Raw genomic sequence first — 19,542 nt, 5'->3', positions numbered from 1 at the left:
GTGGACTTTACGGCTCAGTTTTAAAAAGCAAACAGGGCCTGTCAGGGCATGTCTGTGGCGTGAGAGATTGCGCGGTGAGTTGGAGACAATTCCAAGTGGACTTGATGTGCCAGTTTTAAAAAGCGAGCAGGGCTTGTCAAGACTTGTCAGCGGTGTGGGAGAATGCTTGGATGAACAGTAACAAGGGTTAATTAGCAAGGGACAATAAAAGAGGAGCGGGGTTTACCGGAGCGGCCATTGTTGGAGTTGTGAGTGGACAGTGTTAGAGTGGTCACACTCGGGCAGAAACAGGTACAGGCTAGAACTTAAGTTTGAGAAGTTAGAGGCATAGCCAGTGTAGTTGGGCAGTGGAGGGCTCCTCCTGTGAGATGTGGGATTTCAGAGTACCTCACAGTCTCCCTGAGGACTAAATGTGCAGGAAGTGAATTCAACTTCAGCTCCAGACTGACAAGGTCAAGAAATTGGAGCTGGATGTGTTCTGGGTCACCTGGGAGGCTGAAAACTTCAGAGATGAGTTTGTTACTGAGGTGATCACAGCCAGAGCGCAGGCTTCAGGGAGTAGATGGGAGACCACCAGGAGAAATAAGGGGAGTAAGGAAGCACAAAATAATCTGCAGATGCTAGGATCAAAGCAACACGCACAGCATGCTGGAGGAACTCAGCAGGTCGGGCAGCATCAGCGTGCTGTAAGGGGAATAAGGAAGCAGTCAGTGCAGAGTTCCTCTGTGGCTGTATCCCTCCGCAGCAATTATACACGTTTGGATGCTGCTGGGAGGGGATGAGGGGATAGGGGGATTGGGGTGGGCGGATAGGGAATGGGGGATTGGGTATTAGGGATTAGGGGGATGGGGATGTGGGGATTGGAGATTGGGGGTGGGGATAGGGGGATTGGGGGGTGGGGATGACCTACCAGGGCAGAGCGGCAGCAGCCAGGCCAGTGGAAATGTGACCGTCCCTGAGGCTCAGCGAGGAAGGGTAAAGTCAGGCAGAGCGGGAGTGGTAGGAGACTCGATAGTGAGGGTGACAGACAGGAGATTCTGTGGCCATGAAAGAGAAGCCAGGATGGCGTGTTGCCTCCCAGGTGCTCAGGTCCAGGATGTCTCAGGGCAGCTACAGAAGATTCTCAAGAGGGAGGTCACAGACACAGGTCGTGGTGCTCATGGGCACCAGTGACGTAGGTAGGATGTGGGGAGGGGTCCTGGGCAGTCAGTATAGGAGAGCAGGAAGAGACTGAGGAGCAGATCCTCCAACGTAGTAATCTCTGGATTACTCCCAGCGCCACGTGCTAGTCAGGGCATGAACAGGATGATGGTACAGACGAATGAGTGGCTGAGGAAATGGTGCAATGATTTCTGGATCATTGGGATCTCTTCTGGGGAAGATACAGCCTGTACAAAAGGGATGGGTTACACCTGAACCCGAGGGGGACCAATATCCTTACAGGCAGATTTGCTAGAACTGTTGGGGAGGGTTTAGACTAATTTGGTAGGGGGTCGGAAACCAGAGTGATAGGGCTGAGGATGGGGCAGTTAGTATGCAACTCAATGCGGTGTGTAGGGAGACTGTGAGGAAGGACAGGCAGATGAGAGGGCAGAATTGCAGTCAGTGGGATGAGGTGAAGAGCAACTGGGGATAAAATAAAAAAAAGGGTAATGAAAATAGACCGAAAATGTTATATTCGAAAACACACAGTATATGGAATAAGGTAGGCGATCCTGTGCCACAGTTAGGGATTGGCAGGTATCATGTTGTGGGCATCACTGAGACGTGACTGAAAGAAAATTATAGTCGGGAACTCAACATCCAAGGATGCAACTTGTATCAAAAGGACAGACAGGTAGGCAGAGGGGGTGGGGTTGCTCTTGATTAAAAATTGAAATCAAATCCTTAGAAAGAGATGACTTAGGATGGGAAGGTATAGAATCCTTGTGGGTAGTGTTAGGAAACTGCAAGGGTACAAAGACCCTAATGGGAGTTATATACAGGCCCCCAAAGAGTAGCCAGGATGTGGGATATAAATTTTAATGGGAAATAAAAAAAAGGCAAGTAATAAGGGTGATGTTACAATAGATATGCAGGTAGATTGGGAAAATCAGATTGGTGCTGGATCCGAAGAGAAGGAGTTTGTAGAACACCTGTGAGATGGCTATAGAGCAGCTTGTGGCTGAGCCCACTGGGAAATGGTAATCCTGAACTGGGTGTTGTGTAATGAACCCAATTTGATTGGGGAGCTTAAGGTACAGGAGGCAGTGATCATAATATGGTAGACATCCTAAATTTGAGAAGGAGAAGATAAAGTCAGATGTATCAGTATGACAATGGAATAAAGGGAATTACAGAGGCATGAGGGAGGAGCTGGCCAGAATTGATTGAAAGGGGACAGCAGCAGGTATGATGGCAGATCAATGGCTGCTGTTTCTGGAAGCAATTTGGAAGGTGCAGGATAGATACATCCCAAAGAAAAAGTATTCTAAAGGGAGGATGAGGCAACTGTGGCTGACAAGGGAAGTGAAAAAGCAGAAGTTAGTGGGAAGTTAGAGGATTGGGAAGGTTTTAAAAACCAACAAATGGAAACTTAAAAAAAAAGATAAGGAGGGAAAAGATGAAATATGAAGGTAGGCAACGATACCAAAAGTTTTTTCAGATATGTAAAGAGTGAAAGAGAGGCAAGAGTAGATATTGGACTGCTGGAAATAATGCTGGAGAGGTGGTAATGGAGCTTTATAAGGCACTGGTCAGACCACACTTGGAGTATTGTGAGCAGTTTTGGGGAACTTTATCTAGGAAAGGATGTCCTGGTATTGGAGAGGGTCCAGAGGAAGTTCACAAGAATGATTCTGAGAATGAAAGGGTTAATGCGTGAAGAACATTTGATGGCTCTGGGCCTGTACTCACTGGAGTTTAGAAGAATGAGGGGTGGTGAGATTTCACTGAAATCTGTCGAATATTGAAGGGCTGAGATAGAGTGGATGTGGAGAGGATGTTTCCGTTGGTGGGGGAGTCTAGGACCAGAGGGCACAACCTCAGAATAGAGGAACATCCATTTAGAACCGAGATGAGGAGGAATTTCTTTGGCTGGAGGATGGTGAATCTGTGGAATTCATTGCCAGAGGTGGCTGTGGAGGCAAAGTTATTGGGTGTGTTTAAAGTGGAGGCTGATAGATTCTTGATTAATCAGGGCGTCAAAGGTTACAGGTAGAAGGCAGGAGAATGGGGTTGAGAGGGATAATAAATCAGCCATTTTATGGCAGAGCAGATTCGTTGGGACAAGTGGCCTAATTTTGTTCTTATGTCTTATGGTCTTATGGATAAATTCCACACTGTCCCCGCTCTGAGCATGTGTGACGGAATGGTGTGGAGAGAGCTTCACTCAGTGTCTGACCCTGGGAGTGTGTGATGGGACAGTATAGAGGGAGCTTCACTCTGTGTATGACCCCGAGAGTGTGTGATGGGAGGGTGAGGAGGGAGCTTCACTCAGTGTCTGACCCTGGGAGTGTGTGATGGGACAGTATAGAGGGAGCTTCACTCTGTGTCTGACCCCGGGAGTGTGTGATGGGACGGTGTGGAGGGAGTTTCACTCTGTGTCTGACCCTGGGAGTGTGTGATAAGGAGCATCACTCTGTGTCTGACCCTGGGAGTGTGTGATGGGACAGTATAGAGGGAGCTTCACTCAGTGTCTGACCCTGGGAGTGTGTGATGGGACAGTATAGAGGGAGCTTCACTCAGTGTCTGACCCGGGGAGTGTGTGATGGGACAGTATAGAGGGAGCTTCACTCTGTGTATGACCCCGAGAGTGTGTGATGGGAGGGTGAGGAGGGAGCTTCACTCAGTGTCTGACCCTGGGAGTGTGTGATGGGACAGTATAGAGGGAGCTTCTCTCTGTGTCTGACCCCGGGAGTGTGTGATGGGACAGTGTAGAGGGAGCTTCTCTCTGTGTCTGACCCCGGGAGTGTGTGATGGGACGGTGTGGAGGGAGTTTCACTCTGTGTCTGACCCCGGGAGTGTGTGATGGGACGGTGTGGAGGGAGATTCAGTCTGTGTCTGACCCCGGGAGTGTCTGATGGGACGGTGTGGAGAGAGCTTCACTCTGTGTCTGACCCCGGGAGTGTGTGAGGGGACAGTGTGGAGGGAGCTTCACTCTGTGTCTGACCCTGGGACTGTGTGATGGGACAGTGTGGAGGGAGCTTCACTCTGTGTCTGACCCTGGGAGTGTGTGATGGGACAGTGTGGAGGGAGCTTCACTCTGTGTCTGACCCCGGGAGTGTGTGATGGGGACAGTGTGGAGGGAGTTTCACTCTGTGTCTGACCCTGGGAGTGTGTGAGGGGACAGTGTGGAGGGAGTTTCACTCTGTGTCTGACCCTGGGAGTGTGTGAGGGGACAGTGTGGAGGGAGCTTCACTCTGTGTCTGACCCTGGGAGTGTGTGATGGGACGGTGCGGAGGGAGCTTCACTCTGTGTCTGACCCCGGGAGTGTGTGATGGGAGGGTGAGGAGGGAGCTTCACTCTGTGTCTGACCCCGGGAGTGTGTGAGGGGACAGTGAGGAGGGAGCTTCACTCTGTGTCTGACCCCGGGAGTGTGTGATGGGACAGTGTGGAGGGAGCTTCACTCTGTGTCTGACCCCGGGAGTGTGTGATGGGAGGGTGAGGAGGGAGCTTCACTCTGTGTCGTTTGAAGATGTCCTGGATGCCTGGGAGGCTGGTGCCCATGATGGATCTGGCTGAGTTTGTTACTTTCTGCAACTTTTCCCGGTCCCGTGCAGTCACCCCTCCACAGTACATCTGTAGAAATTTGCCAGTGTCTTTGGTGCCATACCAAATCTCCTCAAACCCCCAATGAGATACAGCCACTCTCTCTCGGGAAGAGTGGTGTTTGCGAGGGGTAGTGTGTCACTCCTCTGTGTCCGTGACAGGTCGATCAGTCTTGGAGGAAAGAGCGAATCCTGGATGTTCCGATCTGTAAGAGTGACTGCGAAGAGTGGTGGAACGACTGTGGACAGGACTACACCTGCAAATCCAACTGGCACAAGGGATGGGACTGGTCCTCTGGTGAGTATCCCGGACCGGATTCCAGTGGGTGGTCCCGGCCCGGATTCCGGTGAGTACCTTGGCTTCGGATGCGGTATCAGTCCTCTGGTGAGCTATCCGTAACCGGTGGTCTGCTGAGTACCGTGTCAGAGCTCTGGAGAGTATCCCAGACCGGGAGCCCTGGTGACTCCGGCTAGATGGTGGGGGACTTGATAATGGATGCTGCTTTCCTGCAACAGTGCTCCTTGTGAATGTGCTTTGCCTGTGATGGACTGGGCCCTATCCACTCCTTACTGTAGCCTTTTCCATCACTGGGCATTGATGTTTCCATAACAGGTCGTGATGCAAACTAAGGAGAATCTGCAGATGCTGGAAATCTGAGCAACACACACAAAATGCTGGAGGAACTCAGCAGGCCAGGCAGCATCTATGGAGAAAAGTACAGCCGGCCCTTTGGCCCAAAACATGACTGTACTTTTCTCTATAGATGCTGCCTGGCCTGCTGAGTTCTTCCAGCATTTTGTGCGTGATGCAGTCAGTCAGGATACTTTCCACTGTACATCTATGGAAGTTTGTCAAAGTCTTTGGTGACTTGCCGAACCTGCAGAAAGTTTCTGACAGAATAGAGGTGGCCAAGCTTCCCATCTGAACCAGTCCCATTCCAAATCCCCACAGACCTTCCGTTACACGTACCTGTCCAAGTATCTTTTAAACATTGGAATTGTATCAACCTTAACCACTTCCATGTTCTTGTGAACCTCCTCTGGACCCTCTGGATGCACTAGTGAAGTTTAAGAGACTACTAGACAGGTATATGGAGGAATTTAAGGTGGGGGATTATATGAGAGGCAGGGTTTGAGGGTCGGCACAACATTGTGGGCCAAAGGGCCTGTACTGTGCTGTACTTATTCTATGTTCTATGTTCTATGACCCTCTCCACATCCTTTGTGAGATATGGAGCCCAAACCTGCCGGAACAACTTGCCCCTCAGGCCCCTTTCATTCTTTCTCCTCGTAACGTAAACCTTTGCCTCTACTTTGGACTCACCTAACCTTTGACAGAGACTACCTATCCTACCTGTACCCATCATAATTTAAAAAATCTCAATGGGTCACCCCTCAGTCTCGACTCCAGGGAAAACAGTCCCACCCTGTCCAGTCTTGGCAAATCCCGGTGAATCTTTTCTGCAGCCTCTCCAGATTACTTCTTGTGTGCATTACCGTACAGGGAAGTGTATGGTCATGCAATTTAGCAAAAGCAAAAGGCATGTTCTAGTTTATAAATGGGGAGAAAATTCAGAAATTAAAGATTCAGAGGATCTTGGGAGTCCTCGTGCATGATTCTCTGAATGTTAACTTTACGGTTTGAGTCTGTGGTGAGGAAGGCAAATGCAATGTTAGCATTCATTTCGAGATGACTAGAATATAAAAGCAAGGATGTAATGCAATAAATAAGATGAAGAAAGGAAAGGCAGCAGGTCCCGATTAATTAGTAATAGAACAAATTATCGCCCTTGAAGATTATGGAATTGAAAAACTTACTGATTTAATCAATGACATTTATGAGACTGGAATAATACCAGAAGAGATGAAAAAATCAGTATTAATCACTCTTCCTAAGAAACCTGGAGCAATAGAATGTGAATTACATAGGACCATAAGTTTAATGGGTCATATCACCAAGATACTTCTTAGCGTTTCGATGACAAGAGCTAAAAGTAAGATACAAGCTGAAATAGGTAAAGAACAATGTGGTTTTGTGAAAGACAAAGGTACAAGAAACACGATATTGATGTTAAGGATACTATCAGAACGAGCTATTCAAGTGCAAAAAGATTTGTTTGTTTTATCGATTACACAAAAGCATTTGATAAAATGAAGCACAATAAGTTAATTGAAATATTACAGGAAACTCTAGATTTAGATTTGAAAGACTTCCACTTAATCAGAAATCTGTACTGGGAACAAACTGCCGCTGTAAGAATAGATGGAGAAGTGAGTCAGTTTACGAAAATCAAGAGAGGAGTTAGACAAGGGTGTGTTTTCCCAAACAACAGGAATTCTGCAGATGCTGGAAATTCAGGCAACACACATAAAAGTTGCTGGTGAACGCAGCAGGCCAGGCAGCATCTCTAGGAAGAGGTACAGTTGACGTTTCAGGCCGAGACCCTTCGTCAGGACTAACTGAAGGAAGAGTGAGTAAGGGATTTGAAAGTGGGAGGGGGAAGGGGAGATCCAAAATGATAGGAGAAGACAGGAGGGGGATGGATGGAGCCAAGAGCTGGACAGGTGATTGGCAAAAGGGATATGAGGGGATCATGGGACAGGAGGTCCGGGAAGAAAGACAAGGTGGGGGGGAACCCAGAGGATGGGCAAAGGGTATATTCAGAGGGACAGAGGGAGAAAAAGGAGAGTGAGAGAAAGAATGTGTGTATAAAAATAAGTAACAGATGGGGTATGAGGGGGAGGTGGGGCATTAGCGGAAATTAGAGAAGTCAATGTTCATTCCATCAGGTTGGAGGCTACCCAGATGGAATATAAGGTGTTGTTTCTCCAACCTGAGTGTGGCTTCATCTTTACAGTAGAGGAGGCCCTGGATAGACATGTCAGAATGGGAATGGAATGTGGAATTAAAATGTGTGGCCACTGGGAGATCCTGCTTTCTCTGGCGGACAGAGCGTAGGTGTTCAGCAAAGCGGTCTCCCAGTCTGCATTGGGTCTCGCCAATATATAAAAGGCCACATCGGGAGCACCGGACGCAGTATATCACCCCAGCCGATTCACAGGTGAAGTGTCGCCTCACCTGGAAGGACTGTTTGGGGCCCTGAATGGTGGTAAGGGAGGAAGTGTAAGGGCATGTGTAGCACTTGTTCCGCTTACACGGATAAGTGCCAGGAGGGAGATCAGTGGGGAGGGATGGGGGGGATGAATGGACAAGGGAGTTGCGTAGGGAGCGATCCCTGCAGAATGCAGAGAGTGGGGGGAGGGAAAGATGTGCTTAGTGGTGGGATCCCATTGGAGGTGGCAGAAGTTACGGAGAATAATATGTTGGACCCGGAGGCTGGTGGGGTGGTAGGTGAGAACCAGGGGAATCCTATTCCTAATGGGGTGGCGGGGAGGATGGAGTGAGAGCAGATGTACGTGAAATGGGGGAGATGTGTTTAAGAGCAGAGTTGATAGTGGAGGAAGGATAGTGGTGTGTTTTCTCCCCGATTTGTTTAATGTGTACAGTGAAACAATATTACAAAAAATAAGAGACATCTTGGGAATCAAAGTTGGCGGTGAAAACATCAATGGTTTCAGATATGCAGATGACACTGTGTTAATTGCAAGTACGGAGGAAGAACTACAAAACTTAATTGATATAGTTGTTGAAGAAAATGCAAAAATGGGTCTATTAATTGCAAAAAGACAATGTATGGTGATATCCAAAAAGAAGGAGAATCCTATCTGCAGGCTGAGAATAAATGGGGAAGACATAAAACAAGTACAGAACTTTTGCTACTTAGGAAGCTGGGTGACATCAGACGGCAGGTGCGACATGGACATCAAAAGAAGAATAGGGATGGCAAAAGACACCTTTTTGAGAATGAAGAGTATACTGACCAATACTAAACTAGGCATGACAACCTGCCTCAGAATACTGAAATGTTACGTTTATCCAGTTATGTTATATGGCTCAGAATTGACAGTATCTAGTAACATGAGGAAATGAATTGAAGCAGCAGAGATGTGGCTTTTGAGGAGGATGCAAAGAATATCATGGACGAAACGAACATCTAACGAGGATGTCATGAACAGAGCAAACACAAAAAGAGAAATAATGTATGAGATCATGAAAAGTCAACGTAACTTCATTGGACATGTGATTAGGAAAGAGGAGTTAGAATGCACAGTAATTATGGGAAAGATTGAAGGGAAGAAAGCAAAAGGAGGACAAAGACAAATGATGATGGAGACAGCAGCCAGAGAACTGGAAATGAATACCAATGAATTGATCCACTTGACCCAAAACAGGAGTGTGTGGGCCATGGCAGTCAAAGCTCAAACTGGGCACGGCACCTGATGATGATGATGATAGTGATGCTGAGGCTTTATAGGGCATTGGTCAGAAATTGGAGTATTGTGAGCAGTTTTGGGCCTCATTTCGAAGGAAGGATGTACTGGCATTGAGAGGGTCCAGAAAAGATGCACAACACTGAGCCCAGGAATAAAAGTATGAGGAGTGTTTGATGGCTCTGAGCATGTACTCAGTGGAGTTTAGAAGAATGAGGGGGATCTCAGTGAAACCTACTGAATATTGAAAGGCTTGGAGAGAGTGGACTTGGAGAAGATGTTTCTTTTAGTGGGGAAGTCTAGGACCAGAGGGCACAGTTTCATAATAGAGGGATGCCCCTCTAGAACAGAGATGAGGAGGAGTTTCTCGAGCCAGAGGATGATGAATCTGTGGAATTCATTGCCACAGGCAGTTGTGGAGGCCAAGTCATTGGGTTTATTTGAAGTGGAGGTTGATAGGTTCTTGAATTGTCAGGGTGTCAAAGTTTAAGGGGAGAAGGCAGGAGAATGGGGGTTGAGGGGGAAAATAAATCAGTCATGATAGAATAGTGGAGCAGACTCGATGGACCGAAGGGCCTGAATCTGTTCCTATGTAACATGGCGTCCTACTGTTGTAATCGATGCCTCGTCCAATGAAAGCAAGCGAGACGAGCTCCTTCACCATACTGTCGGTGTTGTCAGATCTGTTGCGCCTCCTGGTTTTTGATTGTATGGCCAGTGGGGGTAATGGGTTTACCATATGCCCCACTGGGTGCTCGTAACAATCTTACAATCTTGTATTGTCTGGCCAGAGTCTCCGTGTGCCCCACCAGGCACCAGGCACTCATACATTCACCTTGGTAATTGGTTCTCCAGCTCTGTGTGGTTGCACGTACGTGTGTGTGTGTACGTGTGTGTGTGTGTGTGTATGTGTGTGTGTGTGTATGGTGTGTGTGTGTGTGTGTGTATGGTGTGTGTGTGTGTATGGTGTGTGTGTATGGTGTGTGTGTGTATGTACGTGTGTATGGTGTGTGTGTATGGTGTGTGTGTATGTGTGTGTGTGTGTGTATGGTGTGTGTGTATGGTGTGTGTGTATGGTGTGTGTGTATGGTGTGTGTGTATGTGTGTGTGTGTGTGTATGGTGTGTGTGTGTATGGTGTGTGTGTGTGTGTGTGTGTATGGTGTGTGTGTATGGTGTGTGTGTGTATGTACGTGTGTATGGTGTGTGTGTATGGTGTGTGTGTGTGTATGTGTGTGTGTGTGTATGTGTGTGTGTGTGTGTATGTACGTGTGTATGGTGTGTGTGTATGGTGTGTGTGTGTGTGTATGTACGTGTGTATGGTGTGTGTGTATGGTGTGTGCGTGTGCGTGAGTTTTTGTCTCAGTCTCCTCATTCATCTTTGTTGACTCTCTCGTCAGGCACCAACATCTGTCCGGAAGACTCCAAGTGTGTGAAGTTTTCAGATATGTTCCCGACTCCCCGGGACCTCTGTGAGAATGTGTGGAGCAAATCCTACAAGTACACCTCGCACGATCGGGGGAGCGGGAAGTGTATCGTCCTGTGGTTCGACGCGGGTGTGAAGCCAAACCCCAACGAGGAGGTGGCGCGGTACTACGCTATTCAGAAGGGGCTGATATCGGCTTCGAGATCTGTCTCCCCGTGTCATCTGGTCTTGCTGCCACTCCTCCTTGCTCGAGCCTTGTCCTAGATCCCAGAACGAACCGCAGGGAGGGACTGTGGACGGGCTGTCCCCCTGAGGACTTGCTTTTGCACACCTGAGCCCCAGTGCGCACACGATTCAACCAGCTTCGGTCTCCAGTCAGCGGCTTCAGGCGGACAGCGTCCGAGCAGACGGTCGTGGACTCACAAACCCGACAGCGCCACTTCCACCTCCTCCGGAAAGTCCTGAGGAACTTCACCGTGGCTGGAGGGTCTTCACAGAGTGACCACCAGTCAAATGTAGACAACACAACGGCCAATCGGTGCACAGTGAGATCCCACAGATAGACGCTATTGACCGTACAGTGTTGATGGGGGGTGGTGAGTATTCTGGATGTTAGGGAGTATCCCACTCTTTGTTTTTCCAGATGGTGTCTGTGGGATTGGTTCCAGAGGGTTGATGTTCCTCGGTGTAAGGATCTGTTAAGGAAGAGTCACAGAACAGTAAAGGCCCTTCAGCCCACAGTGTTGTGCCAACCCTTTAAACTACTTTAAATCACTCTAACCATTCCCTCTTAAAGAGTTGTCTGTTCTTCTGTCACCCATGTGCCTCTCTAAGAGTCTCTTAAATGCCCCTAATGTATCTGCCTCTTCCACCACCCCGGCAGGGAGTTCTCCGCACCCACCCAGCGATCTGGGGCCTATTCTCGCCACTGTCGATAAGGAATTTGTAAGGTCTCCCTGTGACTCTGTCAGTTTTCTCCGGGTGCCCCAGTTTCCTCCCCTATTCCAAAGAGGTACGGGTCAGCAGGTTAACTGATCACATGGCTGTGATGTGGACTATAGACACGAGAGCAGATATAGGCCATTCAGCCCATTGAGTTTGCTCTGCCATTCCACCATGGCTGATCCTGGATCCCACTCAACCCCATTTCCTGCCTTCTCGCCATGTCCCTAAATGTCCTGACTGATCAGGAAACTTATCAACTTACAGCTTCAATATACCCGTGTACTTGGCTTCCACCACAGTCTGTGGCAGAGCATTCCACAGATTCACTACTCTCTGGCTGGAAAAAAAAGAATTCCTCCTTACCTCCGTTCTGAAGGGTTGCCCTTCTAGGTCTGGATACCGCCACCATAGGAGTATCCTGTCCACGTTCACCCTATCCAATCCTTTCAACGTTCAGTGCGTTGGGCAGCGTGGGCTCGTTGGAATGACATTGTGTGTCAAGGGGCCTGTTACCGAAATGTATCTCTAAATAAAAACCATTGAGCACAGAACAAAGCACAGCACAGGCTCTTTGGCCCTCAGTGTTGTCTGACCTTTCAATCTACTCCAAGATAAATCTACCCCTTCCCTCCCACATAACCCTCCATTTCTCTTTCATCCATGTACCTATCTATTGAATGTCCCTAATGTATCTGCCTTGGCCACCACCCCGGCTGTATGTTCCAGACACCCGCCACCCTCTGTGTAAAAACAAACAATCTCTGACACCCCCCGTGTACATTCCTTCATCACCTTAAAACTAAACCCCTCCGTATTAGCCATTTCCACCCTAGAAAAATGCCTGACTGTCCACTCAATCTCTGCCTCATCATCGTATTTCTCTTGGTCAAGTCACTCTCATCCTTCTTTGCTCCAAAGACAGAGGTCTGAGCTTGCTCAGCCTATTCTCCAAAGACATGCTTTCTAATGCAGGCAGCATTTTCTGCACCCTCTCTAAAGATTTCGATCTCCTGCTCCAGCTGTGCCCCTCTCCCTCAGCACTACCCCTCCAGTGTTCTCCCCTGTGCCAGGGACCCTCGTCACAGGTCGGGTAACAACCTTTCAGAGTATCTGCGTTCACTGTACAGAAGTAACCTTCAGCTCCGTTCCCCCACTGAGCTATGGCTGCCTCCCACATCGTACCAATGAAGCCCAACATGGGCACGAGGATCAGCTGTGGCCTGGGTGCCCTACAGCCCTCGCGACTCAATAAATGAAGTCAATGGTGCATCAGCAGTGGCGATCTCCGGTTGAAGAGCAGGTGAGGCTGGTGTGCTTCCTGGGTTGTGCCGTCACTCTGGAAGCGGGTGGAGATGGAATCTGTGTTTCGTGACCTTTCATAGAGGCTGGGGTATCGTCAACCTGGGATTAGGTCCTGTTTCTCTCCATAGTTGCTACCTAATCTGCTGGATGTTTCTGGATTTTGTTTCAGATTTTTTAGCTTCTGCAGGTTCCTCACCCAATCCCAGTTCTGGTAAAACTCCATAAGACGTAGGAGTAGATTTGTATCTGGTTCCACCATTCCATCATGTCTGATTTATTATTCCTCTCAGTCCCATTCTCCTGCCTTCTCCCTGTACCCTTTGATGCCCTGACTAATCAAGAACCTATCAATCTTTGCTTTAAATATACTCAATGACTTGGTCTCCACAGCCATCTGTGTCAATAAATTCCATTTGTACTTCCATAAAGTACAAATCTTATTAAGAAGTGGTTTCCAACAACAGTTCAGGATTGGCGGGGAAGGGGGCAGAAGCCAGAATAAGATGGAAGTGGGAAAGTACAAGCTGCCAGGTGAGAGGGAAGCTGGATGGGTGGGGGAGGGGATGAAGTAAGAAGCTGGGAGGTGATAGGTGGAAGAGGTAAAGAGCTGAAGAAGAATGAATCTGATAGGAGAGGAGAGAGGGCAGAGGGAGATGATGGGCAGGTGAAGAGAAGGGATGAGAGGAGAATCAGAAAGTGGAATGGAACAGGATAGAATGGGGAGCGAAGAATACATTCTCTGAAGTTAGAGATGGTGTGGCCAGGATGGTGGTAGGGGCAGATACATTAGGGGCACGTAGGCGACTCCTGGATAGACACGTGGATGATAGGAAAATGGAGGCTATGTGGGAGGGAAGGGTTAGATTGATCTTGCAGTAGGTTAAAATGTTGGCACAACATTGTTGGCCAAAGGGCCTGTACTATTCTTTGTTCTAATTCTCCAACTAGAGAGACTAGCTCCTTTCTTCACAGATGCTGCCTAACCCAGTGAGTTTTTTTTTTAGTGATACAGTGAAGAGTAGGCCCCAAATCAGAAACAAGAGAAAATCTGCAGATGCTGTAAATCCCAGCAACACTCATGAAATGCTGGAGGAACTCAGCAGGCCAGGCAGCATCTATGGAAAGGAGTGCAGTCGACATTTTGGGCCAAGACTCTTCGAGCTACGCTGACCCCACAACCCCTGACAAACATGATTAACCCTAACCTAACCACTGGACAACCTACAATGACCAGTTACCCTACCTGGCACGACTTTGGACTGTGGGAGGAAACCGGAGCACCCTGAGGAAACCCACACATTCACGGGGAGCACTGGGAGAGGCTCCTTACGGGACGGAGCTGCAACTGAGCTCCAAACTGTGCCCTCTCTGAATTGAACTCCAGATTCTGGGATGCCCCGAGCTTTAATAGTGTCGCGCCAACTGCGAGCTTGCATGGCACCCAGCTGTCAGCATTCTGTTTCTATTTTGCATGAAATATTGCCATTTTGCCGTTTGTGGGATCTTGCTGTGTACAAATTGGCTGGGGTATTCCCTGTATTACCGCCACAATTACGTTTCGCAGGCCTCCCCGTGACCGCGTGGGTTTCCTCCCACGCTCCAAAAACGTACGGCTTAGAGTCAGTAGGTTGCGGGCTGCCCCCAGTGCATCCTCGGACTGTGTTGGTCGAAGATGGAAGCCTCACATCTGGAATCGAATCAAATCAAATTCAAGTTTAATTACCATTCAACCATACGTGAATACAGCCGCACGAAACAGCGTGGAGCCATGGTGCAAAACATAGAACAGCGCATTCAAAATAGCGAGCAAAAAACAAACAAAGGTATTGTCCTGAGCAAGATGTCCTGCAAATTGATTGCACAGATTACCCGCGGTGTGCCTGTCATTCTGCTGCTTGAGCGCTAGGGGGCAGTACCGGGCCGAGCAGGGGCGCCGCGCTGCAGCGCTGGCCGGTTCGTTTCACCGAGCAGGTGACGAACAAACTGAGCTTTAATCTTTAGGTAGCGGACGGGCTATTCCGATGTTCGTTCCGTTAAAATGCTGCATAATATGATAACATTTGATGGGAGTATTTTAATATTTTGAGACCATTTAATGCAACCTCTAACATATTAACGCTCTCATCCATCGCCAGTAAGTGCCGAAGCTCCTTACTGTGATGCACAATGTGTCTACATTTCACTTCCCACCTGTCGCTTTTGCTCTCGAACGCAACTGAAATAAATGGTTTCTTGAAAAGCAGCGTCTGCCCGGTGCAAGATTGTCCGCCGATGTTAATGAACGAAAGGCTCAAAGTAGATTGATTATTAATGCCACCATATATAACCCTGAGGTTCATTTTAATGCGGACATGCTCAGCAAATACAAACAACACAACAGAATCAATGAAAAAACGCACACAACGGGACAGACAACCAATGTGTAAAAGATAACAAAATATGCAAGTACTAAAAAAAACACAAAACAATAAATTAACAAATATCGAGAACACGAGCCATTGAAACTGAGTGCATTGGTGGTGGGAACAGTTCAGTGATAGGCTGACTGAAGTTATCTCCTCGGGTTGAAAAGACTGATGGCTGTGGGGTAATAACTGTTCCTGAACCCGCTGCCCGATGGTTGTGGTGCGAAGAGGCTGCCACCGTATGTGGCCTCCGTCGCTCCGTTCAGTCAGGGGCATGGACAGGAGAGGCTGTTGGAAGCGTTCCCCACACCCCAGGGCCAAGGTGTCTGAAAACTGAGGGGTCAGGTTCAGAGAATCGCCTACCCAAAAAGAGGCCCTTTGGCCCGTCGTGTCCGGGCTACTCATCGTACTATCCACGCTAACCCCACGGGCCAGGACGCAGTCTGCAGGCTTCGATACTTTGGTGGCTGATGTGTGTGCCCAGGTAAATATGTTTATAGACACACGTACCGAGATTCAGCGAAAAGCTTGTCTTACTCCTTACACGGTGCATTGAGGTAGATTTAAGGTTGCTTAATGTCAATTCCTGTACACACGTGTAAAAGAGAATGAAGTAGTTGTTACTCCGGATCTGATGCGGCACAAACAAAACCCACAATGAGAACGTATCAGAATCTGGTTTAATATCACCAGCAAGTGTGAAATGTGTTAATTTAGCGGCACCAGCGCGGGAAATGCACTGCATGAAAATATCGGGAAAAGGTAAATAGTGAATCAATTACAGTGAGCACATATGTGTAACACAGTTAAATTAAAAATAGTGCAAAGACAAATAACAGTGAGGTATTGTTCACAGGTTGAATGTCCATTTAGGAATCGGATGGCAGAGGGGAAGAAGCTGTTCCTGAATCGCTGAGTGTGTGTCTTCAGGCTTCTGTACCTCCTACCTGATGGAAACAGTGAGAAAAGGGCATGTCCTGGGTGCTGGAGGTCTTTAATAATGGACGCTGTCGTTCTTCAGCACCCGTTCCTTGAAGATCTTTTGGATACTATGGAGGCTGATGCCCAAGATGGAGCTGACTAATTTTACAAATTTCTGCAGCTTCTTTCGTTCCTGTGCAGTAGCCCCTCCACACCAGACAGTGATGCAGCCTGTCAGAATGCTCTCCACGGTACAAGTATAGAAGTTTTTGAGTGTTTTATGTGACTAACCAAATCTCAAACTCGTAATGAAGTATAGTCACTGTCTCGCCTTCTTTGTAACTGCATCGATACGTTGGGAGCAGGTTAGATCCTCAGAGATGCTGACACTCAGAAGCTTGAAATTGTTCGCCCTCTCTACTCCTGATCCCTCTATGAGGATTGGTTCGTGTTCCCTCCACTTGCCCTTTCTGAAGAACACAATAAATATAAATATATTGGACAACTTTTTGGGCAGAGACTTCTCGATCCTATTGAAGAGTCCGAAACGTGGACTGTTTATTCCATACCCTCCATAGATGCTGCCTGACCTGCTGAGTTCCTCCAGCAGTTTGTGGGACTGTCAATAAGTGTAATAAGAGTTTCAATCACCCTTTGGGTAAAAAAACATATTCCTCAGATCCTCTCTTCCGCCTCTCTCTGGCACCCAGGGAAAGTTGGCAAATTGGATCCAAGATTAGTAAATTGGTAACTATCGTCACAGTGAAAAAGGCATCTTGCAGACTCCATACAGATCAAATCATTACACAGTGCATTGAGTAGAACGAGGGAAAACGTTAACAATGCAAAATAATAGAACATAGAATAGTACAGCACAGTACAGGCCCTTCGGCCCACAATGTTGTGCCGACCCTTAAACCCTGCCTCCCATATAACCCTCCACCTTAAATTCCTCCATATACCTGTCTAGTAGTCTCCTAAATTTCACTAGGGTATCTGCCTCCACCACTGACTCAGGCAGTTCATTCCACGCACCAACCACTCTCTGAGTTAAAAACCTTCCTCTAATATCCCCCTTGAACTTCCCACCACTTACCTTAAAGCCATGTCCTCTTGTATTGAGCAGTGGTGCCCCTGGGGAAGAAGCGCTGGCTATCCACTCTATCTATTCCTCTTATTATCTTGTACACCTCTATCATGTCTCCTCTCATCCTCCTTCTCTCCAAAGAGTAAAGCCCTATCTCCCTTAATCTCTGATCATAATGCATACTCTCTAAACCAGGCAGAATCCTGGTAAATCTCCTCTGTACCCTTTCCAATGCTTCCACATCCTTCCTATAGTGAGGCGACCAGAACTGGACACAGTACTCCAAGTGTGGCCTAACCAGAGTTTTATAGAGCTGCATCATTACATCGCAACTCTTAAACTCTATCCCTCGACTTATGAAGGCTAACACCCCATAAGCTTTTTTAACTACCCTATCCACCTGTGAGGCAACTTTCAGGGATCTGTGGACATTTACCCCCAGATCCCTCTACTCCTCCACACTACCAAGTATCCTGCCATTTACTTTGTACTCTGCCTTGGAGTTTGTCCTTCCAAAGTGTACCACCTCACACTTCTCCGGGTTGAACTCCATCTGCCACTTCTCAGCCCACTTCTGCATCTTATCAATGTCTCTCTGCAATCTTTGACAATCCTCTACACTATCTACAACACCACCAACCTTTGTGTCGTCTGCAAACTTGCCAGCCCACCCTTGTACCCCCACATCCAGGTCTTTAATAAAAATCACAAAAAGTAGAGGTCCCAGAACAGATCCTTGTGGGACACCACTAGTCACAATCCTCCAATCTGAATGTACTCCCTCCACCACCACCCTCTGCCTTCTGCAGGCAAGCCAATTCTGAATCCACCTGGCCAAACTTCCCTGGAGAACTCTCAAAAGATTCTACGGATGCTGGAAACCCGAACAAAATGCTGGAGGAACTTCCTTCGGATTCATCAGCTGCGTGCGCATGCACGCGTGTGTGTGTTGTCACGTACCCCGTGACGGGGATAAAGAAACCAGCCGAAATAGAGAACACTTTGGAGTCTCGTATTGCTACAAACTACTAATATTTATTAGTAACTACACAATACAGTAATATAAATGTAGATAAATCAAACAGGTTAGCAATGATTATATATAAAAGTAAGTGTGGAAATATATGTATGAAAACCAAGCTTCTTTAAGTCTAGGGGTAAAAAGATACAGTCTTACGATGTTGAGTAAAGTTCAGTTCAGTTCCTGGTATTTAGTTGAGTAGTGATGGGGGGAGAGCAGTCAACCGCTTCAACAGTTGCTGGAATAGCAATTTGGGTCGATCCACCTGATCGATCCTCCAAAACCCACTTCCTCTGCGGGCACAACAATGCTCATTCAGTGTCCAGATCATGTGTCTGAGGTCTGTATCATCTGACCTCCTATTTATCTCACCGTGCTGAGCATCACCTGTCATTCAAAGAGTCCCTCCTTCCTTTGTCTGTAAAGGAGTGCAAGCAGGCAACAAGTCCTTGGAAGTAACATCAATAATGTCCTGTTAATCACCATAGCAACCTTGGAGCTGCTCAGATTTTAACTCCAAAGTAAAAATCCAAAGTTAACTCCTGTGTCAGTCCAACCGTCAATCTTCATCTCTCTCTCCTTTCCAAACAAACCATCAATGATAAATGTCTCTCTCTGTCTCTCTTCAAACAGTTAATAGGGGCACTCCTGGATCCCCTCACACTCCCCTTCCTCAGGGGAAAAAAAAATTGCCGATGACGATTTTTTAAAAAAGGTCCTTCACAGGGTTTTAAACAATACAGGGAAAAAACATCAGATGACAAAGCAAAAATGCTAACAGTTTCCAACTTCAAACACTTGCTCCCTCGCTCTCTTATCAAACCACTGTTCCATTTTAATCCTTCACAGGGTTTTAAACAATACAGGGAAAAAACATCAGATGACAAAGCAAAAATGCTAACAGTTTCCAACTTCAAACACTTGCTCCCTCGCTCTCTTATCAAACCACTGTTCCATTTTAATTTGGGAGTGCCGCAGATTCTTCCTGGCAAGATCGCAGGCCTTGTTAAGCCTTTCTCGGAATTTTAAAACATAGTCTAACACGTCTGGGTGAGACCATTGCTCCCTGAGCAGGGTCAAAGGTCCTTTGGGCCTATGGCCAAAAATGAGCTCAAACGGGCTGAACCCCAAAGGCTCTTGAACGGTGTCGCTCACAGCAAAAAGTAGTAAGTGTATTCCCTCATCCCAGTCCTTGTCATTCTCATGGCAGTCGGTCTTAATCATGGTTTTTAAAGTGGAATGAAACCTCTCCAAAGCCCCTTGAAACTCTGTGTGGTAGGCAGATGACACAATCTGTTGAGCTCCCAGCTCAGACACTACTTGCTGGAATATTTTGGAAGTGAAGTTGCTACCCTGG

At 47.6% G+C, this 19,542-nt stretch overlaps 1 protein-coding gene across 2 annotated transcripts in view; it reads left to right on the top strand.

Annotated features, from left to right (window-relative positions):
• The window catches only part of folr (folate receptor), a 39,845-nt gene extending 22,447 nt beyond the window's left edge, over nucleotides 1–17,398 (top strand). Inside the window, exons 4-6 of one of the 2 annotated variants that reach the window (XM_063054718.1) lie at nucleotides 4,911–5,046; nucleotides 10,479–15,640; nucleotides 16,013–17,398. In XM_063054718.1, the coding sequence (XP_062910788.1) occupies nucleotides 4,911–5,046; nucleotides 10,479–10,768 (426 nt within the window). In that variant the 3' untranslated portion in view covers nucleotides 10,769–15,640; nucleotides 16,013–17,398. The remainder of the gene's footprint in view (nucleotides 1–4,910; nucleotides 5,047–10,478; nucleotides 15,641–16,012) is intronic. The other variant, XM_063054719.1, reaches the window with a different exon arrangement.
• The last annotated feature ends 2,144 nt before the right edge of the window (nucleotides 17,399–19,542 follow it).

This window comes from Mobula hypostoma, chromosome 7 (genome assembly GCF_963921235.1).
Source record: "Mobula hypostoma chromosome 7, sMobHyp1.1, whole genome shotgun sequence".
In the NCBI taxonomy this organism is placed as follows: domain Eukaryota; kingdom Metazoa; phylum Chordata; class Chondrichthyes; order Myliobatiformes; family Myliobatidae; genus Mobula; species Mobula hypostoma.
The sequence above is the reverse complement of the archived record's forward strand: the minus strand, read 5'-3'. Positions and strand labels throughout refer to the sequence as shown.